The sequence below is a fragment of the Mus musculus genome, chromosome 10 (genome assembly GCF_000001635.26).
Source record: "Mus musculus strain C57BL/6J chromosome 10, GRCm38.p6 C57BL/6J".
Taxonomy (NCBI): Eukaryota; Metazoa; Chordata; class Mammalia; order Rodentia; family Muridae; genus Mus; species Mus musculus.
The window spans coordinates 41369953-41396313 of record NC_000076.6 but is presented as its reverse complement, the minus strand read 5'-3'; the positions used below and the strand labels follow the sequence as shown (position 1 = coordinate 41396313).

The following is a 26361-nucleotide window of genomic DNA, read 5'->3' as shown; positions in this document are numbered from 1 at the left end:
AAACATGAGCCCTTGTGTATGAACGCACCGTATTGGTTCTTTAAGCCACCACTCAGAAAGAATGGAGTCTAGAATTTCTGAAGGCAGGGGCTCATTGTCAGTTAGACTCAACTTGATTGCTTCTTCTTCCTCTGTGAGTTGTACATCTGGAAGCTAAAGGCAGAAGTTAGACAGTAAGAGACTCTTAAGCTCAGTCTTGACAAGCAGTGCTATTTACAACTGATTAGAATGAGACTTTTGTTTTTCTCTGCCATTACTTTTGATACTGCTACTTGTAACCATTTTAAAACATGACTTCTGAGTGCCAGTGTATAATATGATTAGATACCAAGTAGCACCTAATGTAGCTAAGAGAAGTCACTATGAGAACATGACTGACTTTCACATATGGCTCCAGGGTCACAATGTGTCATATTTTGCCCCAAACCTGCTTGATTCATACCACACACCTGTTGTGGATTTGGTTTAACACTTGTATTATGTTCATTGGGTTCTCAAAATTGCACAAGAATCCTGCATGTGAGATGCTGAGGGGTTCCTGCTCCCAGTTGGTTTCAATTGGTATATAAAGTTTCCAGAGGCCAATGGTTGGGCAAGGAGACAGAGACAGGACTTTAGGATTCAGGGGCAAGGGGAAGAGTACAAACATATTAGAGCCGGGAAAAAGCAGCCCCAGCTGGGTCTGGGATGGCCAGGGTGGAATATAGGTTTTAGTAAGAATTCAGGTATATCAAAGGGGAGAGTGTGTTAGCTGCATGGATGTTAGGGAGTGGCCCAGCCATTGAGCAGCTTAGGGCATATTAAATATAGGCTCTCTCTCCTCTCTCTCTCTCTCTCTCTCTCTCTCTCTCTCTCTCTCTCTCTCTCTCTGTGTGTGTGTGTGTGTGTGTGTGTATGTGTGTCTTTCATTTGGGAATCTAGAACACTGTTGTAGGTAGTGAGGAACTTGTGCCTGGTGTCCACAGAGTCCAGAAAAGGGCATTGGATTCCCTGGGACTGCAGTTATAGATGGCTGTGAGCCACCATGTAGATACTTGGATCATCTACACTGTTAGAAGCAAAAAGTTCTCCTAGCCACTGAGCCATTTTCCAGGTTCTGTAATGGAACTATTCTTGTTGAATACTTTTACCATCAAAAATTCTGAAAATGAGTACGGTTCTGATAAACTTTTGCTTTCTAGGAAGCAGGCTTGATATCTTATTATGTAGAGTAAAACTCCTTAATGTTCCTCCAGAGATGTCAGACAATTCAAGAAAAAGAAAAAAAACCAACAATAATAACAAGACTCAGCATGAACTGATCATCCACAGAGAATATGAAAACCTGGGTCAGTGTACATTACATTTATTGACTACCATTTTCTCTCTGACTACACAATACACAGGCAAACATTTAAATCATGTCTGAGGACCTGCCTTGTGACCTACTGAGATACTACATGTCACTCTCAAAGTTGCACAGTCTCTTTGTTATGTGTAACTGTGTGTGGGTCCATTTGAGGGGCTCATTTAAGAGGAAAATTGCTTCATTGTATAAGAAATGGTTTAAAGGAGGTTGAGAGGTGGCTCAGTGGTTAAGAGCACTGACTGCTCTTCCAAAGGTCCTGAGTTCTTATCCCAGCAACTACATGGTGGCTCACAACCATCTGTAATGAGATTGGATGACCTCTTCAGGTGTGTCTGAAGACAGCTACAGTGTACTGACATATAATAATAAATAAATCTTTAAAAAGAAAGAAAGAAAGAAAGCAAGAAAGAAAGAAAGAAAGGAAGGAAGGGTTTAAAAAAAAGAATTAGAATCCAGAAGTTTCTTTTCACAACCCTGGATTGAAAGCATTTAATATATATACATATTTCTATTAGACCTCACTAGATATTATTAAATTAATATTAGTAAATTATTAAATTAATATAAAATATTAATATTTTAAAATCTCCAATGGCAACAGAGCACTTTTAAAAAAATAGTATTTGACAGAAAAAAATTAACAATAGTGGGAAACCTTACATTATAAGTCAGACTCACCAGACAAAATGTCCCCAGTAAACGCTACACTGCATTCAGTGAGGAGACATTTTCCTGACTTTTGTCAAAATCATGTAAGACTCAGTATTTCATATGCTAGGGGAAAAGATGGCTTATAGTTCACATCGGACGGAGAGGGGGAATTTTATGCCGACTTTTCTGCCTCAGAGCTCTGTAGTTTGAATATTACTTGGATTGTATAAAAGGCACATACATGCTGATTTCAGAGAGCAGGTCAGCTCCTCACTTGAGCTCACAGGTTAATGGGGAGGACAGAGCTTTTCGTCCCTGCTGTCACTTTGCACCAGTCACCTGACATGGGCTGTGCTCCTCACTCAGAGGGTCTACTTAGACATGTACTATCCAACCTACCCACGTCCATTCCCCTTCATGGAGAGATCACACAAAAATAAGGGAGGCATCTTATTTTCAACCTTTTACAATGTTCTTTTCTAGACTCCACAGAGGTCCCTAAATGTCATTGTCCTAAATCTACAGTCATCTTGGATTTAGGGTACAGATTTCAACCAGCAGGGGGCTTATTCACCCTGCTCTCCCGGGAAGTGTGGCCATCTCTAGCAGTGTCCCCTCAAGCAGCAAGGATTCTTTGGAGCCTCTTGCAGAAACAAAGCTGAGACAATGTTACCACACTCTGACCAGGACTGCTTAAACCATGTGTGTCAGCAGAGATGAACTTGGGATCACTGGACTCTGGATTGGATCTGTGCACACCCACTGAATCTTCCCCTTCGGTTTCTCCTGTGACTCATTTCTCTAGTGGGCATCCCTGGACAGCGACTGAGTCTAGCCTACCCAGGCTGCTGTAGTCAGGGGTGGGGGTGGGGAGATGGGGGTGGGGACTATAAACCAGTTTCAGCAGCCAATATAGCAGCCCTCTGGGCATCACCAGGGTTACTGTTAAACCTGAAAATTGTGAGGGGAAAGACCACAACCATGGGCTAGGATGCAGTGTTATATTTTGATTGGGTATGCTAATTAGGTGAACCAAAGGGGGCTTTTGATTGCTGGATTTCAATGCTTTGATAGCTGGATGTTGGTAGTCAGCCTCTGGAGGAGGAAGTGGCCATATAAGGGAATAGACCCTGAGGGCTACTTTTAGGAACATTATCGAATGATTTTTAGCAAGGCAGAGGGAGTGGGGAGAAGGTCTAGGCCAGAATCCCTTCACACAATTGTATAATTCAAAGCAAGCATCACTTAATATTGGCCAGGAAGATGGACCCAGCTAGGTCCATATCTAGGATTCCTGAATTAGGCATTCACAGAGGCAAATTCCACAAGGCTATTGTACTTCCTGCCTTCGTTCAATGGGGGCAAGCATACATTCTCTCGTACTTCCTGCCCTATTACCGAGCCTGGCACCCTGGCCAAGCATATCCTGTGCAGTTGGGGCAGCTACCCTTGTTTACTCAAGTGAAGACACTTGGCTTGTTGTCTTCTGTGAACGACAGCCCCCAGCATTCCAGGCAGTTGTCTGTCCTTGGGCACGTGGGGGCGCACAGGCCAACCTTAGCCCTTTATTACCTGCTTCTTTGTAGTGTCCTCTTCAATCTTCACATTTGCCTGAGCTGCAAGCTCTTCAAGTTCTTGCTTCACCAATTGCTCCTCCTCGGAATCATCCTCAAATTCAGGTCCAAATTTCCTTTCAGCCTTGAGCAGCATTTTTTCTTGGAGAAATTCATCAAACTGAATGTGAAAAATGCCAAAGTTTTCTGCCAGCTTTCTTGCACACACAGTTTTGCCAGAGCCGTGAGGACCCAGAAGACAAATCCTTAGCGGAGGAGCCTGGCACAGAGGGTGGGGGCGGGGAAGGAAAAGAAGCTTTGAGTAATTAGCCTGGTTCATACCTGGTTCACAGTATTCAGGCATTCTGAGACCAGAGCTGCATACGGAGACCTCATCTCAAAGAAAACAAAACTAAGCAATCAGAAACAAAATAATTTCCCCTCCCCACCACAAAAGCAGAAAACAAAACAAAAACAAAAAAAGAAGAGGAAGAGAAGACTTTTTAAAGAAAGTAATTTTTAAACTTTATTTTATGTGTTTGAGTGTTTTACCTGCATGTATATGTGTGCAGCGTGTGAGTGCCTGGTGCCTGAGGAGGTCAGAAGAGGGCAACAGATACCATGGACTAGGAGCTAACAGACGCTTGCTTGGGAGTCACCAGGTGGGTGCTGAGAATTGAACCCAGCTTCTCTGAAAGAGCAACAAGAGCTCTCAACTGAACGAACTATCTGAATTCGTCTTTTTCCAGAGTTTATTTTTAGGAGTGTGTGTGTGTGTAAGTGTAAGTGTGTGTAAGTGTGGGTGTTTGAGGAGTTCAGAAGACGGTTTGGAAACGTTGCAGCTGGAATTATAGGTGGTTGTGAGTCATCTAAGATGCTAATAATCAAACTCAGGTCCTCTGCAAGAGCAGTCTGTGGTTTTAACTGCTTGACCCTTCTCTAGAGCCTCCTATAGACAGGAATTTTTACTTCACAAATTCAGTTATGTTTAAGCATCAGGATACCAGTGAACATAATTCACTGTGCCAAAAATAGCCTTTAGGAATGAGAATGGCCTTCACATTATCCTGCCATGTAAGCCAAAAGGCAGTTAATGAAAAGTAGCTTTACTTAAAAAAATATGTTTATGTTAATAAGGAACAGAAAGATTCTTAGCATGAGTAAAAAGGATCTCTCTACCAAAAAAAAAAAAAAAAAAAAAAAGTCTGTTCGGAGTGGAACTGCGAAGATGTTGCCACCAACGCGACACTGATGCCCACATTGTGATTCCACAGTGTGATGTCCACACAGAAGCTGAAGAAGCTAGAAGCCAGTTTTCACAGTGTCATATGATCATCTGCTGTCTGTGAGGTGGTCAGGGACAATGGTGACAGTAGTGAGTGTAGGGAAATGACAGTAATGTCCAGTAAAGGACAGTGAGAAGGGGAAGGTAGTGCTGTACTTGGTTAGTCTGGGCCTCAGAGAAACAGAAGGCACTGACGGCCGAGGAGGAGAAGAATAGCTCCATAATCTATTTGTTTCTGTGACAGAGGAGGCCTGCGACGTAGCTTGGCTGACAGAGTGCTTGCCTAATGTGCACAACACCCTGCCTGGGTTCAATTACTAGTACAGCAATAACTCACTGTGATGGTGCCCGCCGGTGAGCCCAACACTTGGGATGTAGTGGCCATCTTTGGCTGTATAGAAATTCAAAGGCCATCTTGGGAGACAGGAGACCTTGTCTCAAAGAATAACAATAACAACAACAACAACAACACAACACGTAGAAAACACTATGAAGCTCCAAGATTCTGGGGACCTTCATGGTAAGTGTGTACAGTGTATCAAATACAACAAAGTAGAAAGGCTCAGGGTAAGGGCAAATTTAAGAACACCAAGAACAAAGAGAAGAAATTATTTGTTTCCAGATTATTAAACCCCCCCCCAAAAAACCCAAAAAACAACCAACAACAAAAAAAAAAAAAAAACGAGAGAGAGAGAGAGTATCCACCAAAGAACGATTCTCAGCCTAGCAATACTAGATGCTAACACACAAGAAGGGGCCAACCTTAGTATTCAGGAGGAAAAATGATACACAGTCTAGAAACCTATGTGACCCAAACTGCCAAACACATTGGGGACACCAGGTAGGAAGGACAGTCCCACAAAACAGGGAGATGTAAATAAACGTTGATTCTGCCTTGGCTTGTTCCTTTAAGTTCTGCGTTAGCATCTGGATTGCATGCTGGGAGATCGTTGATCACTCCCATGGATTCAACCATCCTTGGTTTTCCTCAAGGGCTTTCCATCTTTGGCTCAAGCTCTGGACTCTGATAGACTTAAGTCAACTGATTCGTCATTGGAGGAAAACAATGGAAAACAAGGATGCTGGATGGCAAAAATAATACAAGGAAATATGGCTCTCTCTACTTGATAGACAGGGCCGCCTGGCACCCAGAAGGTGTTCAGACAGCTGACCTGGGACAACCGTGCTCCTTGCAAGCCCAAAGTGTTTTATGTTTCATAAGAGGGTGAGGAATTAAAAAGGGTGGTGTGGCTTAGGGGTAGGTTTCCTGTGTGCAGACCTCAGCAGATCCCACAGGATGGCAGGAGAGAAACAACAAACACCTCACTAGCCTGTTTGTGATGCTGAATATCAGGTAAAAAAGACATAGGGTGAGTGCTGGCCTGACACAGGCATTACTGTGTGTTGAGGTCTGGTCTGTTGCCATGCATTGTAATACTGGCCCTGGCTGCTTCAGGGATAAGGGGATCCTCAAGTATACCAAGTGATGCTGTGTACCCCCTACCCCCCGCCACGCCCCCAAGTTATCCTTGGGCAATAAAGATACCTACAGCCTGGGCTGGAGAGATGGCTCAGAGGTTAAGAGCACCAACTGCTCATCTGAAGATCCTATCAACCACATGGTGGCTCACAACCATCCATAATGAGATCTAATGCCCTCTTCTGGTATGTCTGAAGACAGTTACAGTGTACTTACATATAATAAATAAATACATGGTTTTGTTGTTGTTGTTGTTTTAAAGATGCCTACAGCCTATAACTGGGTAGAAGAGAGGTGGGCAGGGTTTCAGTTCCCAGGGCTGGGGTCTGAGGCAGGACCATGAGAAAGGAGAAGAAAGTAGAGAGAGAAGACACCATGGGGGAGGTGATTCATGAAAACATGGCCACAAGGGCCAGCCAATTGGAGTTAAAAGCAGCCCAGATGGAACATGTCAAGTTATAACTTGGGGTCATCGATAGAGAAGTAGACACTAATAGCTTAGAGGGTAGATATCTGCCCAGCTCTTGTGTTTTAAAGGCTTATTACAAATATATACGTTTTGTGTCTTTTATCTGGGAACTGGATAATCAAAGGTGGGGCAGAAATGCCCAACTGAGATTAAATATTTACTACAACAACGATAGAAGTCAAAACTGATAATTATTTTTTGCCAGATTGCATGCCAAAAGCTGTTTATTTTTTAAGCTTAGATATTATTGCTATGTTTTTGTTTGTTTGTTGTTGGGTTCTAGTGAGATCAGAAACTTCCCTGTAACCCTTACTGAAGGGCGAGCATGGGAGCAATCACTAGCATAGGGAATAGTGTCTTCACCTTTAACGGTTCGTTCTGGGACACGTAGTCCTCAGGATGCTCTAAAAACTTCTCCTTCGCCTCAGTGCTCGAGAAGTAGTAGATCTTTTCTCGGTATTTAACAGCCTCGTCCGGGTTGCCCGGTTGTAGGACAAAGTTTTCTTTGAGAACCACCGGGCAGAAGTGTTTGGTATCTCCCATGTGTCTTCTCTTTTCTTTAATTTTTTCTTCACCCTAGAAATATTGTTCAATAGTGAGAATTCCATTCTATCTTCCTCCCACCAGTGGGTACACACTCTATCTGACCTGTTCCTATGAGCCCCCCTTCAGACTCTGTTGGGTAAACAGCTCTGCATGCATAAAAGCTAGACATACATCTAAGCACAGATGCAGCAGTTTTGAAACTAGAGATGGAATAGTTTGCAAATTATTCTGCAGCATTCTTTGTGTGCATAAAAGAAGGAGCTGAGACACTTTTCTGTACAGCTGCAAAACTGAGACCAGTCCGGTGGAGCGTGGTCTGGCCCCAGGCTAACACAGTGTGAAGGCAAGCGGCTGCTGATCACTTTTTTTTTCCAATTTTTTTATTAGGTATTTTCTTCATTTCCATTTCAAATGCTATCCCGAAAGTCCCCTATACCCTCCCGCCCCCCTGCTCCCCTACCCACCCATTCCCACTTCTTGGCCCTGGTGTACCCCTGTATAAAAAGTTTGCAAGACCAACCAAGGGGCCTCTCTTCCCAATGATGGCTGACTAGGCCATCTTCTGCTACAAATGCAGCTAGAGACACCAGCTCTGGGGGGTACTGGTTAGTTCATATTGTTGTTCCATCTATAGGGTTGCAGACCCCTTCAGCTCCTTGGGTACTTTCTCTAGCTCCTCCATCGGGGGCCCTGTGTTCCATCCAATAGCTGACTGCGAGCATCCACTTCTGTGTTTGCCAGGCACTGGCATAGCCTCACAAGAGACAGCTATATCAGGGTCCTGTCAGCAAAATCTTGCTGGCATATGCAATAGTGTCTGCATTGGTGGCTGATTATGGGATGGATCCCCAGGTGGGGCAGTCTCTGGATGACCATCCTTTCGTTTTAGCTCCAAACTTCATCTCTGTAACTCCTTCCATGGGTTTTGTGCCTTTTATCTTTTGTGTCTTTTATTTTTGTTCCCAATTCTAAGAAAAAAATATGGAACACTTCATGAATTTGCGTGTCATCCTTGTGCATGGGCCATGCTAATCTTCTCTGTATCATTCTAATTTTAGTATATGTGCTGCTGAAGCGAGCACTGCTGATCACATTTTAAATTGCTGGAGCAGCAGCTTACTTGTCAAGCAGCTCGCTGGTCCTCAGCCGTCCACGGGAGAGCATGGCAACTGGGTGTGGGGCGCGGTGGGCATTCAGGGAGCTGCTGAAGAGCGATGCTCCCGACAAACTCACAAACCCACAAACCCAAAGCATGTGTGCTCTACTGTGTGCCTAGGTGAGGCGTGGGGCCAGCTATCAGGACCAGAGAGGGAACATTTTTACTTTGTGCTGATTTGGGGGGGAAAGCATTGAGCTTTTTAAGGTGTGCTGGCTATCACTTATAGATTTTTTTTAGTAGATATCTTTTATCAAGAAGAGAAAGTTTGCTGGGTGTGGTGGTGCACGCCTTTAATCCCAGCACTTGGGAGGCAGAGGCAGGTGAATTTCTGAGTTCGAGGCCAGCCTGGTCTACAAAGTGAGTTCCAAGACAGCCAGGGCTATACAGAGAAACCCTGTCTCGAAAAAAAAAAAAAAAAAAAAAAAAAAAAAAGAAAGTTCCCTTTGGGTTTTTTTTTTAATATATAATATTTTAAATTCAGTCTTTGAGAATGTTATATATGCACACAATGTATTTCAATCATCTTGGCTCTGAATTCTTCCCCTCACACTGGACCAATCCCTCTCCTAACTTGATGTCTTTTTTTTTTTTTTTTTTTTTTTAATGGCCCACTGATTCCAAGCCCATGTACAAGTTTGTGCCGGGCCATGCCCTGGAGCCCAGTCAACCTACCAGGAAAACTGCTCTTCTTCCCATAGCAGCCAACAGCTGTCAGTAATAACTCCTCAACTGGGCCTCAGGTGCCCCTTTGCTCGGTCTTTTTAAGCAGTTTGTGAGCATACACTTTTCATTTTCTATAATCAGTAATAGAGTTTGCCAAATGCTGCTTCGATATCAATTGAGATAGCCACTTATCTCCTAGCTGACAGTATGATGAGTTAGATCATGTGTTGTCTGAATGTTAAAGAAAGGCTTTCTGGGACAAACTCTGCTTGGATATGATGACGTATTATTGTTTATAGTTGTTAAACTTTTCTTAAGAGTTTCTAGGTCAGTGTTCAGTGTTCAGAGAGGTCAACTATTCTCTTTCCTTTGGTATGGTTTAACAGAAAGGCATAAATCTCATAGGATGAGTTGGAAATTTTCCTACCCTTCAGTTTCTGTTCATTTAGAGCCAGTTTTATTTCTTCCATAAACATTTGGCAACATTTACTAGATTTTCTTTATGTATATGAGTACACTGTAGCTATCTTCAGACACACCAGAAGAGGGCATTGATTATATATAGATGGTTGTGAGCCAACATGTGGTTGCTGGGAATCAAACTCAGGACTTCTGGAAGAACAGTCAGTGCTCTTAGCCACTAAGCCATCTCTCCAGCCCAAGATTTTCTTTCTTTCAGCTTCTGTATGTCTGAAAAACTTTGTTTTCAGTTTTTTCATTTTTTTATTGGTTATTTTTATTTATTTACATTCCAAATGCTATCCTCCTTCCCAATTTCCCTTCCACAAGTCCCCTATCCCCTGCCCCCTCCCCCTGCTTCTGTGGGGGTGTTCCCCTTCCCGCCCACCCACCCCTGCCTCTGCACTCTAGCATTCCCCTACCCTGGGTCATCTGACCTCCACAGGACTATGAGCCTCCCATCCCAGTGATGCCAGATAAGGCAGTCCTCTGCTACATATTCGGATGTAGCCATGGGTCCCCCCATGTACTCTTGGTGGTTTAGTCCCTTTGCCTTCAGTTTTAAAGATAAAGTATTACTAGGCTACAACTCTAAGTCTGTTACTTCCTCTTCAGCACTTGCAAGCTGTTGCCCCGCCCTTTTCTGGCTGACACAGGGTTTCCGTGAGGAACAGGCCAACAAACCTATCAATGTGCTTGTGAATGTGGCACGGCCTTCTTCTGTTTCTTCTAAGACGTTATTTGTCGCATGAGTACGACAAACTTGGTGCTGTTTCTGTCATGTCTCTTTGTAAGAGTTGCCTTGGTCACGCACGGTGTCTCTTCACAGCTATAAAACGCTAATTAAGATCTCTGAGAGTTCCCAAGGGTTCTGAGTACACATAGACCAGGCAGTTGAAGCCCCCCAAGGGGCCACACCTCTTCCTCTCACTGTTTTTCTTGACTCTCCTCTTTTGCTTAGATACTTCATGTCTTCCGGTTCCCTCTTCTGCAGGGTCTAGACGACCACCATTCCAGCCAACGCTAATTTCACTTCACATTTTCTATTTTTCAAACCATCTGCTCACACTGTGTGTCATCACATCTCTGCTTCCTGTTTTGAATTTACAGGGCGCTGTAATAACAACAGCCTTTTCAATGTCCTCCTCAGCCCGCTGATGTGTTTGCCAGTTCTACAGTAGTTTGAATTGCTGATTTTTTTCCTTTACATTGTGATATATATATATGTATATATATATCAGATTTGGCAAACCTTGAGTGGATGCCAAGCTGCTGTTTTAACCCCATCGATACTTTTGAGCTTGTTCTTTGACATAGTTGAGTTGTCTGGAGGCAGTTTCGTGCTTTTGGCTCTTGCTGTTATGGAGCTGGAGCGAAGCACACTTGTTTTATATCTAATTAGGCACCATCTCTGAAGTCAGGACTTGCTAAGCACCTTACCCCATCCTTTGTGACTGGTGAGATTTTTATACTGGAGTATTAAAGACGGCCAGATATAAAAACACAAGTTTTCAAGATTATAGATAGCTCAGGAATTGCGTGCAGATACACAGGAGGGACAACTCCACTGCAGACCAGAGGGACCATAGAATGATATGCAACAACACTGCAGAAAACTTTAGATGAAAAGGCACTGACGAGGAGCAGGGCAAACCTCCCATCCGTTGTCTATGCCTGGTATCAGCTCCTTGGTGAGAAAGCACTGTAGGCTGCTGGTGAAAAGCACTATTTATCATTTGTTGCTGAGTGCTCATCCGCTCCTACATCTTTGTACTTAAATTAGGCAGTAATAAGTTAATCACAGGTGCCTGTTTATTTGACGTGTTTAACTTAGTAAATTATATTTTTATTTGTAAAAACTCATATTGGAAGAGAAGTTCCCTACTTTATTGTTTATACATGCCTAGTCTGGATATTATCAAATGATAATGTTTGTTATAATTCTGGTGCCAGTGATATAGACTGGTGTCTGAATATGGGTTGATCCCGTTGAGCACTGTTCATTATTATCATGTGTAGAACCTTCCAGATGCTCCAATGCTGACTTGCACGTGCCTGCTTATATTAATAAAATATTTATAATATTAATAATCACATTTTTCTGTAGAAAAAGAAAGTAAAAAGATTTCCCTTTTATGTTTCCCTGGGTGTCCTCCCCTCTCCCCCCTCCCCACATTAAGTAGCCCTGGCATTAAAAAAATTTTTATTTATTTTTTTATTTTTTGGTTTTTCGAGACAGGGTTTCTCTGTATAGCCCTGGTTGTCCTGGAACATACTCTGTAGACCAGGCTGGCTTCGAACTCAGAAATCTGCCTGCCTCTGCCTCTCGAGTGCTGGGATCAAAGACGTGCGCCACCACGCCCGGCTAGCCCTGGCATTTTAAACAGTTATGGGAAATCCAGACAAAGGAAGAAGTGTTCATTTCTGACGATGGCGTGGGGAGCCAGCTGGGCAGCTGAGCACGTGCCCAGCACACACGAGGCCCTCGGCTCACTCTCAGTGCTTGAAAAATACAAACACAAAGAAAACCAAAATGGATAGAGAGAAAAGAGCTAAAGGTGCCCCCGTTCTGTTTACCTGATGGGGCGTCCCAAAGCAATAATCACTCTGGGCACATGCGGCTCGCAGAGATTTCTCCTGAGATTGAGCAGTACCTTAACGCAGCCATACCTCCTCTTCTTCCTCTTCCTCTTCCTCCTGCTCCTCATCGATTTCTGTCTCAGCCTGATAGTCTTCTGCTTCTTCTTCATAATCTTCAGCATTTAATTCCCAGGCGCTGTACTTAAAAGGCCCTGTTTGTGTTTTTAAAGGAAAATATTTTAAAAATAAAAAAAGTTACTAGTATAATAGTTGGGGTAGGAAAGTTAGTTATTGTCATTATCTCTCAATTCTGATATGTGACAGAAGGCCTCTGTAAGTTCTCTGCGTGGCAGGCAGTCAGCCTGGCCAGTGTGGCCAGTGTCAGTGTGCCATGGCTGCTCTGCTTGGCCGGACTATGCACTGTTTACAACAGGTTGAGACTTTTTATAGATTACCCCCGGATGTACTGAATTTTCACATAAGAAGCCATTAGGGCAGTCTTAACGTTCTAAAATGCACCAGTGCCAGTGCCCACGTGCCGCTGAGATCAGTGATGGCAGCCTTACTTTCCATGGTCTCAACTACACGCTGCAGGAGCTCCTGGGGCGTTTTGTTGGAAACGTCCACTGTTAATGTCGAAACTACGTTGTCCATAATCGTCTGCTCCAGTTGTTTCCAGGAGAGAATGTGATTGTTCAGCACCTCCTTCAGTGGCTCCATTTCAGGAACATTGGGGTAGCCATCTTCTGGAAACTCTGGCAGCATGACTTTCAAACAGAGGTTAAAAATAAAAAAGGACTTTGAGAAGAGTCTCTCTAGTCAGACTACCAAAAGGGTCTACACTTGATCATGCTTCTTAAAAACATTCAATGAAGAAAACCTAGTATTCTGAACATTAATATAATACATTCATAAATTCATATTCTAATTATATCGAATATGCTATTAGATGATTAATTACTTATTAGTAGAACTAAAATCATGTGGCTGATGAGTGAAATTCGTATGGAAGCATTAATGATGCAAAGTGTAAACTAATATCAGATGAAACAGTTAAAACAGTGTTGTAAACTGAATAACCATATTTTTAATGGATTGACATAAATACACATAATTCATATTGGCTGGCACACAACATAAGAAGAAATAAGCAGAGACTGTGACCCAAATTAAGGTTTTGATCTGTTGGGAAAGCAGGGGCGTGTCCAGGAACTTTTACGGCCAGGTCTAACCTTTCAGAAGATCTTCGGACCCCAGGCCCTCTTTGGGATCCTTTTCAGTTTCTGCTTCCACTGCAGTGTCCCCAGGAGGCTTGAATTCTAAAGTGACATTCCATATGAAAGTTTGGCACAAACATTTATTTTTCAAAACTTACTTTAAATTATAGATGATATGTTTAATTGAAAACCTAGATTTTAAATAAAGGGTGATATAAAGTAGAGCCTAAGGCAGAAAATGAATCTTTAAAGTATACAGAAAGACAGTCTCGATGTAGCCAGTCTCAGACTGTTTGTTTAGAGGACCCGGGCTTGAGTGCCCAGTACCCATGTGCAAACTGGCCACAGCTGCGTGTGCTCATCACGCTAGCATTGAGCAGTTGAGATGGGGGAGGGGGTCCCAGAGCTCATGGAACAGCCAATCTATACAAAATAGTGAGCTTCTGGCTCAGCAACAGATGCTGACTCATGGCAATAGGAAGAGAGTGACAGAGGAAGACACCTGAAGTCACCCTTTGCTTTCCACATGTGTGTGCACAAGTACAGGTGTCCCCCCCCCCCACACCACATGCATGTTCCACACATATATGCACCCACCTGACCAATACATCAATTAGAATAACAGTAGACACATGGCACATACCATTCTGGTTGGTAACTGTAAACTATTTTTTTTTTAGTCATCAAAATAATTTATAAACTGTTAAATATTTTAAAAATCACATTATGGTGGCATCAGATCTGCAATGCCTGACAATCCCTTTATCATTAAAATATCCCCGAGAATGCACCAAGGGCACAATGTGGGGAGGAAAGTCTGGCACAAGTTGTTGTGAAGAAGCTAAAGAGAGTCTAGCTGCTTCACTGTCAAAGGGACAACTTGTAAACCATGTCTCTTACATGATACAAGGCACACTTCACTCACACAGATCCAGTCCAGATGGCTTTAGACAAGGCACATTTATGTATCTTCTTGCGCCATAGTCCCCAAGTCTTCTTCAGAGACCAAGACCATATGTACATATGAACATACATCATACATAAACATGTACACAGTCATATTCTAATGCTATCTTCTGAGTTAATACTTGAGTTCTCTCTCAACAGGATCAATTGCAGTTAAGCTTTATTTGAGCAGAAAGTAGAAACGGGGCCAGGCCAGGAGTTCTGTGGCTGACATATCTAATTGTTAATCGCCCAATTAATTAAAGCACTATAAATCACGACCAAAAGAAGAGCATAGAGGATACACACATACACAAATAATGCTAAACGGCCTTAATCAGAGACCAGAGTCATTGAGGGTGAAAAAGGTTCAGCCATGATCTTAAAGGGGCCACATGAAACAAGTATTTACAAACATTAAAACCCGGTCTAGGCGTTGCATATTGTCTTAGTCAGGGTTTCTATTCCTGCACAAACATCATGACGAAGAAGCAGTTGGGGAGGAAAGGGTTTATTCGGCTTACACTTTCCACATTGCTGTTGATCACCAAAGGATGCAGGACTGGAACTCAAGCAGGTCAGAGAGCAGGAGCTGATGCAGAAGCCATGGAGAGATGTTATTTACTGGCTTGCTTCCCCTGGTTTGCTCAGCCTGCTCTCTTATAGAACTAAGACTACCAGCCCAGAGATGGCACCACCCACAAGGGGCCCTCCCCCCTTGATCACTAATTGAGAAAATGCCCCACAGCTGGATCTCGTGGAAGCACTTTCCCAACTGAAGCTCCTTTCTCTGTGATAACTCCAGCATGTGTCAAGTTGACACAAAACTAGCCAGTACACATATGAACATATAAAATATATATGTACATATATATACATATATGAAGTCTATAGCAAAAAATGAAGGATACAAGGAAATGAGTTTAAGTGAACTGTGTGTATGGGGGTGGTTCTTATAAACACTGCTCTTCTTGTTGGTACTTGGCAAGGTTTTCATAAAACCCCTGAAGAGGGTCGTGGCTAGCACAGGGGCCGGCACCAGAGGGTTTTAGAAGCAGCTGTCATGATGTCGGTTGTAGGCGGCGTTGAGGAGAACCGCGCCTCTTCCTAGGGTTAATCAAATCCCTGTCTCTCCAAAGCTGGGGAGGTGCTTATGGCAGTGGCATAGATACTGGAGACTGAGGGGAGCAGCTGCGGCTGAGACCTGCCTTCTGGGTGAGCCCTGGAGCATCTTCTATCTTCTTACCTGGGTGGGGAGCAGCCACAGGGGGCGCTGTGGAGAACGCACCGAGAACCCATACCTGACTGCCGCCTCCTCAGAAAGTGGTCCTAGCTCCGAAGAAATACTCCCAGGACAAGACAGCTGGAATGGGGTCCCCAACAAGGCGGGTCTGGGCATGTGGGCCTTGGCCATGGTGCTGGCGGTTCAGTGCTACAAGAATCCATTTAACAAAGATGCAGCTCTAATGGGAGCTGCCCGGGCCAATAACGTGCAGGAAGTCAGAAGGCCGTTATTAGAAGGTGCAGATGTCAACATCAGGCACAAACGTGGCTGGATAGCACTGATGGTGACAGCCATCAGCCACAACGAGAGTGTGGTGCAGGTCCTGCTTGCTGCTGATGCTGACCCAAACCTCAGGGATGACTTCAGCAGTGTCTACAAGACTGCCAATGAACAGGGAGCCCATTTTCTCTGGAAGTCCTAGTCACTCGAGAGGATGACTTCAACAATTGGCTAAACCACTGCGCTAGCTTCAAAGGTTGCACAGCCCTGCACTATGCTGTCCTGGCCGACGATGGAAGAGCCAACCCCCTTCAGGAGAATGAGATGGGAGGACCCCCCCACACACACCTGGATTATGCGGGGGGGGGGGGGGGGGCTAGGAAGCTTCTGAAAACTTCGGAGACCAAGTACACGGAGAAGCTGAGGAAGCGTGAGGCAGAGGAGCGGTGCTGCTTCCCACGAGCACCGTCTGAAGGAGCACATCATTGGCCAAGAGAGTGCCATCACCACCGTTGGTGCTGCCATGCGGAGGAAGGAGAATGGCTGGTACGAAGAGGGGCACCCTCTAATCGTCCTCTTTTTGGGATCATCTGGAATAGGGAAAACCGAGCTGGCCAAGCAGACAGCCAAATATATGCACAAAGATGCCATAAAGGGCTTCATCGGGCTCGACATGTCTGAGTTCCAGGATCGACATGAGATAGCCAAGTTTATTGGTTCTCCACCGGGCTACGTTGGCCATGAAGAGGGTGGGCAGCTAACCAAGAAAGTTAAACAGTGCTCAAATGCAGTAGTGCTCTTGGATGAGGTGGACAAGGTACATCCAGATGTGCTCACCATCATGCTGCAGTTGTTTAAGATGAAGGCCACCTGACAAATGGCAAGGGGAAGACCACTGACTGCAAGGATGCCATCTTCATTCTGACTTACAATGTAGCCAGTGATGAGATCGCCCAGCATGCATTGCAGCTCAGACAGGAAGCTTTGGAGATGACTCCAAATTGAATCACTGAAACCTTGGGGATGTTCAGACGAGTGACAAGATCACCATCTCCAAGAACTTGAAAGAGAATGTGATCCGATCCATCTTGAAAGCTCACTTCCGGAGAGTCAAGTTTCAAGGGATCAATGAGATTGTCTATTTCCTCCCTTTCTGCCACTCAGAGCTACTCCAGCTGGTCAACAAGGAACTGAATTTCAGGGCCAAGAGAGCCAAGCAGAGGCACAACATCACACTACTGTGCGACCGCGAGTGGGAAGACGCATTGGTTGATGGCTACAACGTCCACTATGGTGCCTGCTCCATTAAGAATGAGGTAGAGCGGTGTGTGGTAAACCAACTGGCGGCAGCCTATGAGCAGGACCTGCTACCAGGGGGCTGCACCCTGCGTATCACTGTGGAGGACTCAGACAAGTACCTCCTCAAGAGCCCTGAGCTGAGAAGCTCACCCCAGGCTGAGAAGCGTCCACCTACATTGTGACTGGAGACCATTGGTAAGGATAGCAAGACTCGCAAACTGGACATCCAGGCACCACTCCACCCTGAGAAGGTGTGCTACATCACACCATCTATCATTTCCACCTGTCTGTCTGTGCCCTGAACATCTAATAAAGGCCCCTTGCTATGGCATGGCAACTGATCCACCTTGCCCTCATGCCTTTCCAAGGCCTAGCACCCTCTCCTGCCTTTCTTGGTTGTGAGGTTCATAGTCTGTTATGATCTCCAAGGCAAGGAACAGGAAGCCTGGTCTGCACTTCAGTGTGCACTCCATTCCATGTCCTCACTAGAACATTGACAAGTGGCCAGAAGCTCAGAAACATGCAGCGGAGAACAAGTCTGGCTAAAGAAGATAGGGCTCAGGCAGTGGTGCACCACCTCTGCTTGTGCTGATGCGGCTCATCCCCAGGATGGCCCCGTGGCAGTGGGGGAAGCCAGGAGCCCCAAGCACAGGTAGCTCTGTAGTTTATTCTACAGCTACCTCTTTCCCATGCCCTACATCTGTCAGAGTCAAGGCTTTGTGACTAAGCCAGTGTAGGGCACCCATAGGTCTGACTGGGATGGAACCATGGTCCTAGGTGAACAGCTCAGCTCTGAGAGGGGGCTCATTCAGCAGGCTGGCAATCCAGATAACAGAAAGTGGTGTGGGAGCAAGGCTGGAATCAGGCTCCACGCAGGTGGGCACGGGTCTGCCTTAGCCCTGTCTCTTAACTGCTGTCCCAGCCAGGTAGCAATTCCAGTGAGGTGACTCAGTGTGTCCTGGCATGCCCATGACGGACAGCAGGACACAGCAAGGCCTGGCAAGTCACTCTGCATCATCTGCAGAAGCCATCACCAGTTGTCACTGTCATCTGCCACTACAGGACTGAGTAGAACGCTCTTGTGTGCTAGTCAGCCTCTGTCAAGATGCTTAGACAGGGCTGAAGTCAGTGCCATGAGTCATAGAATGTCATGACAAGATGGTCACAGCTCTGGGTGACACCACCTCACCCCTCAGAGGCAGTCTGCTTCTCACTACCTCAAAATTGTATTCTCTTCTTACTTTGAAATTGTCTAGGCTTACAGAAAATTATGAAAAAAAAGTAAACCTCTTATACCTTAAAAAAAAACCACCCTGAAGAGATGTTACAATGAAGGGAGAGAGAGAGAGAGAGAGAGAGAGAGAGAGAGAGAGAGAGAGAGAGAGAGAGAGAGAGAGAACTTATAGACGCAGAGGACGATTTAACTGCTCTAAGGAATTTCTTGTGTAAGCCCTTTGTAAATTTTATACTACATATGCTTAAGGTGCTCAAGGGAAGAGGAGATAGGGGGTGTGAGGCATACAGGTAGGCCAGTCTAAAAGAGGCAGAGATGCAAGAACATCAGTTTAAGTTAAAAAACAAAACAAAACAAACAAACAAACAAACAAAAAAACAGTGCAAGGGAAGGCTGTCACTGAAGCACTTGGAGCAGAGTGTGTCTAGAGTGCACGGCTTTCTGACCTCTGTCCCCAGCACCAGTACACACACAGCAGAGTGCAGAGAGAGTCACACTGCAGAGCACACAGCAGAGTGAGTGCAGAGAGAGTCACACTGCAGAGCACAGTTAGGGGTTCTAAGAAGTGGGAGAGCACAAGCAGAGGTGCAGAGGACAGCCAGTGTCAGGGACTACAGAGAAAGCAAGAAGTGCTGGCAAGAGAGTCAATGTGGCCAGGAAACTACTTCTCTAACTAGAAAATACTGCCTGATCCTGAAAAGGGAGTCTGAAGTGATCAATGAAGACCTTCTGAGCCAGATGAAGACAGAGGAACTGGAACCCAGGAGCAAGCCCAGTGCAATCAGCAGTCCTACCCCTATCATCTCAGCTGCAGAGACTCATGTCCTTTGTAACGTTCTTGGGGTTTAGATAGGATGAAGGCCACATTCAGCAATGTGAAGAGGCTGGCTTCCTTTCAAAATGACATCTGGATAAGGAATATAAATGAGTCATTTTTTTTTAAATGAACCTCATGAAGGGCTTAAATGTGCACAGATTCAACCTTCTCAGGATAAAGTTGAATCAGATCAGTTAGGTAGAATAAACCCAGAATATTGTGGTTAGGAAAAATCAAAGGGAAGTCTGTCAGAATGTGAATAAACTATTGTTGGGGGAACAAAACCTTGCAAGAGCAAACAGCTTTAGAGATCAGGAATGCAGCCCACCGGTTATCACGCCCACCGTGTGTGCCACAGGCAGCAGAGCCTCCCAAGACTGCAGGTCCTGATGATGCCATGGTGTTAGGGAGCTTTGCTCTGCTTGTAGTCCCTCCTAATCTACAAGTGCTTTGAAAACTATAGGGGGTTTGCAGCCCCTCCCTGGGCAGTGTCTCCATCATCTATAATAATAGTGATTGATCTTTTTCAAAGCACAGTTGCTGGAGCAGACTAATGATTTAACCACCACCCTTAGAAAGAATTTGTAGATGTAGATTGCTAGTAAAGTTAAGATGGCTTTTAGTAGATCTGGGATAAAAAAAAAACCTTAGAAATGTAGAAAGGCACATGTTTGGTGATTGTTCAAGGGATCGGTGGATGATGCCACACCCCACCTCAGTTTACCTGTCATGCCTGAGCTGGTTTTGACAAAATGTTACTAGCCTTTTGTAAGCAAAGGCAAAGTTATTTCTTTTACTTGTGTGAATTCTACAATTCTATGGTTAGCGTATAGTTAGTCAAAATCGGCTGAATGTTGGAATTCTTTTGTGGCTGTTTAGCATCAATAATATCAGTTATGGTCATGGTCTTTGTGTGTGCACGTACGTGTGCGTGTACACGTGTATAGTCATCCCATGCAGCTATACAGTGTACATATGGAAGTCAGAGGACAACACTGGGTGGCAGTCTTCACCATCTCTCTTGTCTGGTGCAATGTCTCCTCCTCTTCACTGCTGCCTGCCTGTCCCGAAAGCTTCCAGGGATTCCCAGTTTCCACGCCCCTCCCCCTTCCCAAAGAGCTTAGGCACAGATAATATGCCTCTGACTTCATGTGGGCCCTGAGATTCAAACTCAGGTACTCGTATGCATGGCAGGTGGTTTAACCCACGGAGCCTTCCCCCAAGCCTTAAATAAACAGTTTCTAAAACTGAGACGGTCCCTTCAGTGCATCAGTTCACGGGGAAGCTGCAGAACAGTGTGGCGCTAAGCCATCCTAGAGTTCATGTTTTCACAATCAAACTCAATAATGACCAATTTCTGGAATGTAAGGAATAATTTGTTTTTAAAATTTTCAGGGGCATTCCTCCTATGGCTATCATTCTTAATTTCTAGAATTTATAAGAATCATCAGGGAGTTTTTATTAACATGCTGTGGTGGTTTGAATTAGAACGGACTCCATAGACTCATGTGTTTGAATACTTGACTCACAGGGAGTGGCACTAGTAGGAGGTGTGGCCTTGTTTGAGGAAGTGTGTCACTGTGGGGGTGGGCTTTGAGCTCTCATATCCTCAAGCCATACCCAGTGTGGCACACAGTCTCCTTATACTGCCTGCAGATCCAGATGTAGAACTCTAGCTCCATCTCCAGCACCATCTCTGCCTGCACTCTGCCATGTTTCTTGCCATGATGATAATGGACTGAACCTCTGAACCCATAAGCCAGCTCCAATTAAATGTTTTCTTTTATGAGTTGTCTTGGTCATAGTGTCTCTTCACAGCAATAGAATGCTGACTAAGACATGTGTATATTCCCAACCTTCATCTAGACTTAGTTATAAAAAAAACCAACCAACCAACCAACCAAACAAACAAAAACCAAACCCTACAGATAGTTCAGAGCCTTTACAATAAGGACTTTGGATAACATATAGAGGTACACACTGAGAAGAATTGCAACGTAAGGGCAGAGGTGGAGATAGATGGGAGGCATCTGCAAGCTATGGGTTGCAGGAGTCTAGGGAAAAGCCAGGGAGCCTCCTCTGGAGAACACTGCTCTGCTGACCCCTGGAGAACAGTGAGAGAATGAACCTGGGGTTGAAGGTGCCTATTTAATCTTTCAGCTTGTGGAATTTTCTCCTGTGTTTTAGAAAGCCAGCACAAAGCACACTTATTGCAATATGACTTGAAACTCACATGTGGTATAGGGTTTGGGGAAAATGTATCATCAAATCATGACACGGGACAACAAAGGATGAAGGAGGAAGAGGTGGGAAGCAGCAGTCCAGCAGACAGCCGAGCATCAACACCTAAGACATGCTGTCATGATGATGCTGAGTTCTTTGGGCTGGAGAGCTACCAACAATTACTTCCGTTTAAACTTTTTCTTTTTAAAGATTAGTTTAAAACATAGTGGCTTTATTTATAATAGCCAGAAACTGGAAATAACCTAGATGTCCCTCAACTGAAGAATGGATAAAGGCAATGTGGTCCATTCACACAATGGAGTGTTACTAAGCAGTTAAAGAGTGACATCATGAAATTTGCATATAGATGCATATATTTGCATATAGACAGAGCTAGAAAAAAATCATCCTGCATGAGGTAACCCAGACCCAGAAAGACAAAAGCTTATACTCACTTATAAGCTATTATATAAATGATAACTATGCTACAATCCACAGACCCAAGGAGGCTAAGAAACAAGGAGGGCTCTAAAGGGGATGCATGGATCTCCCTAGGAAGGAGAAATAGAATAGATTTTGTGGGTGGACTGGGGGAGGTGGGAATGGGAAGAGGGATCATGTTGGGTATAGGGGTGATGAGGGGAGAGTATGGGGAGAGACACTGAAGTTGGATGTTTAAGGGTTTATGGAAGCCTAATATAGTGGAAACTACCAGGACTCCATGAGGGTGACCCCAGTGAGGACTCCTAGAAATGGAGGATAAAGAGCCTGAACCAACCATCTTCTGTAACCAGGCAAGGCTCCCAATGGTGGCACTGTGACACCAACCCAGGCACAAAATCTTTGACCTACAATTTGTCCTGCTTGCAAAATGTTCTGGGGAAGTGGTGGCAAAGAACTTGTGGGAGTGGCCAACTGATGACTAGTCTAACTTGAGGCTCACACCATGACAGGGAGCACATGCCCAACACTGCCTGGATGACCAGAAAACAGACAGAAAACAGAGGCTGGAATGCCCAGGGACCTAGACCTAGGTAGTACCAAACACAACTCTCTCTCTCTTTCTCCCCCTCCCTCTCTATCTATCTAAACAATAAATCAACTAATAAATCAATGAAATGATTCCTACTGGTGTTCTGCTATACTCATAGATCAGTACTTAGTCCAGTTGTCATCAAAAAGGCTTCCTCTGGCAGCTGATGGGAGCAGATGCAGAGACCCACAGCCAAATATTAGCTGGAACTCAGAGAATGCCACAGAAGAAGGCAAGGAAGGATTGTGGGAGCCAGAGAGGTCAAGGACAGTATGAGAACATGAACCACAGAATCAACTAAGCAGGGCTCAAGAGGTCTGCAAGTCAGTCCTCTATATCCATATGGCTGTTGGTGTGGTGTTTGGGGGAAATCCTGACCATGGGAGTAGGGGTGTCTCAGTATTTTGCCTGCTCTTAGAACCCTTTCCTCCTACCGGGTTGCCTAGCTCAGCTTTGATGTCAGGGTTGTGCCTGGCCTTATTGTGTCATGTTCAGTTGATGTCCCTGAAAGGCCTGCTCTCTTTTGGGAGGAGACAGGGCTAGGAGAGTGGATCTGGGAGAGAGAGAAAGTTGGAGGGATACTGGGAGGAGAATAGGGAAGGGAAACTAGAGTCAGATTAATTGTATGAGATAAGTATGAATAAAAATTTTTAAAAATTCATATATCTTGGTATTTTGCCGAACCACACACAAGCAGTACCTGTGGGGCTAAAAGAGGGTGTTGAATCCCCTGGAATTATAGACAGTTGTAAGCTGCTTTGTGGGTGTTGGGAACCAAACCCAGGTCTTCTTGCCAAGAGCAGTGAATGCTCTTAACATCTTTTCAGCCCCAGCACCTTCAATTAAACTTCTTTATTAAGGTCTTAAAATGTGGGATATAAGGCTTAAATAGTTATAAGATTACAAACATCCTGAAAGCCTACCAGAAAAACTATAGGATGAAAACAAAATTAAGTCAAGGTGTGAAGAAGGTGTCAGAGCTCACCACCAGTCCAGGGGCAGATGCCTGTAGTGGCCCCCATGGGAGTGAAAGGGCTTTGCTATAAAGAACAAAAGACTTCAGGGGAAGGTGGGAGGGACTGGAGAAGACAATGGTTCTTTCTCTTCCCTCCCTCCCCAGTTTAGATAGGGCTATGAGTTGAACAGAAAGGTATCTCTCAAATTAGAGAGCAATTTAGTTCCCAAGAACATTGCAAGTCTGTTATGACTCTGCAGTGTGGTAGCAACAACGTCTTAATATACAGTAGATAAAAGTATCATAGCCTTGAACCAAAATAGCCTTGAATACATTGGTACAGCAGACAACTTCCTGAACAGAACACCAACAGCTCAGGTGCTAAGATCAACAACTGATAAATGGGACCTCTTGAAACTGAAAGGCAAAGGACATTGTCAATAGGACAAAATGGCAATCTACAGATTGGGAAAAGATCTTCACCAACCCTACATCTGACAGAAGGCTAATATGCAAAATATATAAAGAGCTCAAGAAGTTAGATACCAACAAACCAAATAACCTGATTAAAAAATGGGATACAGAGCTAAACAGAGAATTCTCAATAGAGGAATCTTGAATGGCAAAGAAGCACTTAACAGGGGAATGTAAATCAAAGTGACCCTGAGATTCCATCTTACACTCATTAGTATGGCTAAGATAAAAACCTCAAGTGATAGCACATGCTGATGAGGATGTGGAGCAAGGGGAATACGCCTCCACTGCTGGTGGGAGTGCAAACTTGTACAATCACTTTGGAAATCAGTTTGGTAGTTTCTCAAAAAAACAAACAAACAAACAAAAAAAAAACCCCAAAAACTGGGAATAGTTCGACCCAGCTATACCACTCCTGTGTATGTACCCAAAAGATATAAGGGTGGGACCTGGAGGAAAGGAGGGAGGGGGGCTGTGATTAGGATGTAAAGTGAATAAAAAGGAATAAATTACTAAAAAGATGTCATCCAAAAAATAAGATAAAAATTCTTGAAAACCTGCCCCCAGCCATTTCTATTCTAAAGTTAACCTATATCGTGTGCTGTTAATTCTTAACTGAAGATGAATGTTCTCTCCAAAACTAAAGTAGCATTTGAGATTTGTGACACATACTTGAGGTTAAACTATGTAAGCATTGCCTTGGTCATGGTGTCTCCCCAGAGCAATGGAACAGTGATGAAACTAAGACACTGTTGCACTGATGAGAACATGGGCAGAAAGACACCACACCTGCCCAAACCAACCCAAAGTACGACAGCTGGAGGGAAAGAATATAAATGTGTGTGTGTGTGTGTGTGTGTGTGTATGTGTGTGTGTGTAAGAGAGAGAGTGTGTGAGTATGTGTGTGAGTATGTATGTGTGATGTGAGTGTATGAATGTGTGTGAGTGTGAGTGTATATAAGAGAGAGAGAGAAAGTGTGTGTGAGTGTGTGTGAGTATGTATGTGTGAGTGTGAGTGTGTGTGAGTAAGAGTGTGTGTGCAGTGTGTATGAGTGTGAGTGTGAGAGTATGAATAAGATACAAAGATGTCTACAGTAAAGCTGAGTGACACATTCCCTGGGTAGATGTCTATACAAGGAGCAGAGCGGGCTTCAGAGGTCCTGGAAAGAGCAGAACCTTCTGCAAGTCTGATTATGGATGAGAACTACAGTGATTACAGGAAAAAAAAAAAAGAATGACCAGAGCTAAATTATCTGGAGCAATCTTTAGCCAGCAGGAGGTTTGGTTGTTCCCAGGACTTTTGTTCACAGACCAGACTCTATGAGCCAGAGCATGTGCATGCACGTGTGTGTGTGTGTGTGTGTGTGTGTGTGTGTGTGTGTGTGTACACAGACACATAATAAATGAAAGCATGTGTGAGTATTCAAAGGCACATAATACATCTCCAGGGAACTTCAACATACTCTTCTTGTCTCATGCAGCTTTCATGTTAGCTAACCACTCATGTTAAAGATGACAACTTATCTAAAAGATTAAAGATTTCATTATCATACATTATACAATACACTAAATTATCATAGTATACCCCTATGTACAGACCATGTACACTTACTCTGTGCTAATTAAAACTTATATTTTCCTCTCCCTCCCCCTCTCTTCTTCCTTCTCCCTCCCTCCCTCCCTCCCTTCCTCCCTCCCTCTCTCCCTTCCTCCCTCCCTCTCTCCCTTCCTTCTTTCCTTTTTTTGAGGAAAGGTTGTTCTATGTAGTCCTGGATGTCCTGAAACTCCGTATGGAGACCAGGCCTCTTTGGAACCTACAGAAATCTGCCTGCCTCTGCCTCTCCAGTTCTGAGATTAAAGACTTGTGCCACCACACCCAGCTAAGACACTTTTATAAAGAAGTGAGATAAAAAGCAGAGCATGTATGAGCACAAAATAAGAAGTGCTTACTGCAGGAATCTTGGTGACTCTGTATTAGTTTCGATGCTCTTGTGTTTACATGTAAAATGGGATCACATGACATAGAGTCTTGCTTTTTGGATAAAATGTCCTACAGACTATACCACTGTCCCAGGACTGCATACTCTCTAGGGTCCTCCCCTTTGCATTCCTAGACAGCTTCCATCATGCTCACACGCACATGCACACACACACACACACACACACACACACACACACACAAACACACACACATACCCATCAGTCAAGTCTCACCTGCTTCAGGTTCATGGTCTCCTTCTGGGGTCTCAGATGTTTCAGACGCCTCAGGCAATGATGACCCTCGGGTGTACTCAGGTATTTCTTGTGCCTCAGACTCTTCATGAATTTCAGAATCCTCAACCTCCTCCTCGGCTTCATTATCAGGATAGTCAGGATCTACAGAGAATTACAAGAAATAAGTTACTATTTGGTTAAAGTCAACAAGGGATTGTTGGATAGTGTGAAGTACCGAGCAGAACATAAACAT

General features: G+C 44.3%; 1 protein-coding gene, 1 non-coding gene and 1 pseudogene across 3 annotated transcripts in view; 1 reads left to right on the top strand and 2 right to left on the bottom strand.

Moving 5' to 3' along the window:
* The window catches only part of Ak9 (adenylate kinase 9), a 130138-nt gene that overhangs the window by 37256 nt on the left and 66521 nt on the right, over positions 1-26361 (bottom strand). For both annotated transcript variants that reach the window (XM_006512939.3, NM_001370813.1), the window contains 7 exons: positions 26109-26270; positions 13426-13512; positions 12760-12960; positions 12284-12405; positions 7150-7362; positions 3572-3832; positions 29-153 (listed from right to left, as the gene is read on the bottom strand). In XM_006512939.3, the coding sequence (XP_006513002.1) occupies positions 29-153; positions 3572-3832; positions 7150-7362; positions 12284-12405; positions 12760-12960; positions 13426-13512; positions 26109-26270 (1171 nt within the window). The remainder of the gene's footprint in view (positions 1-28; positions 154-3571; positions 3833-7149; positions 7363-12283; positions 12406-12759; positions 12961-13425; positions 13513-26108; positions 26271-26361) is intronic.
* On the bottom strand, positions 8308-8414 carry Gm25626. Its single transcript, XR_003949149.1, has one exon. It is a non-coding gene; the product is annotated as a U6 spliceosomal RNA (small nuclear RNA).
* Gm18986 (predicted gene, 18986) lies at positions 15370-17409 on the top strand (annotated as a pseudogene).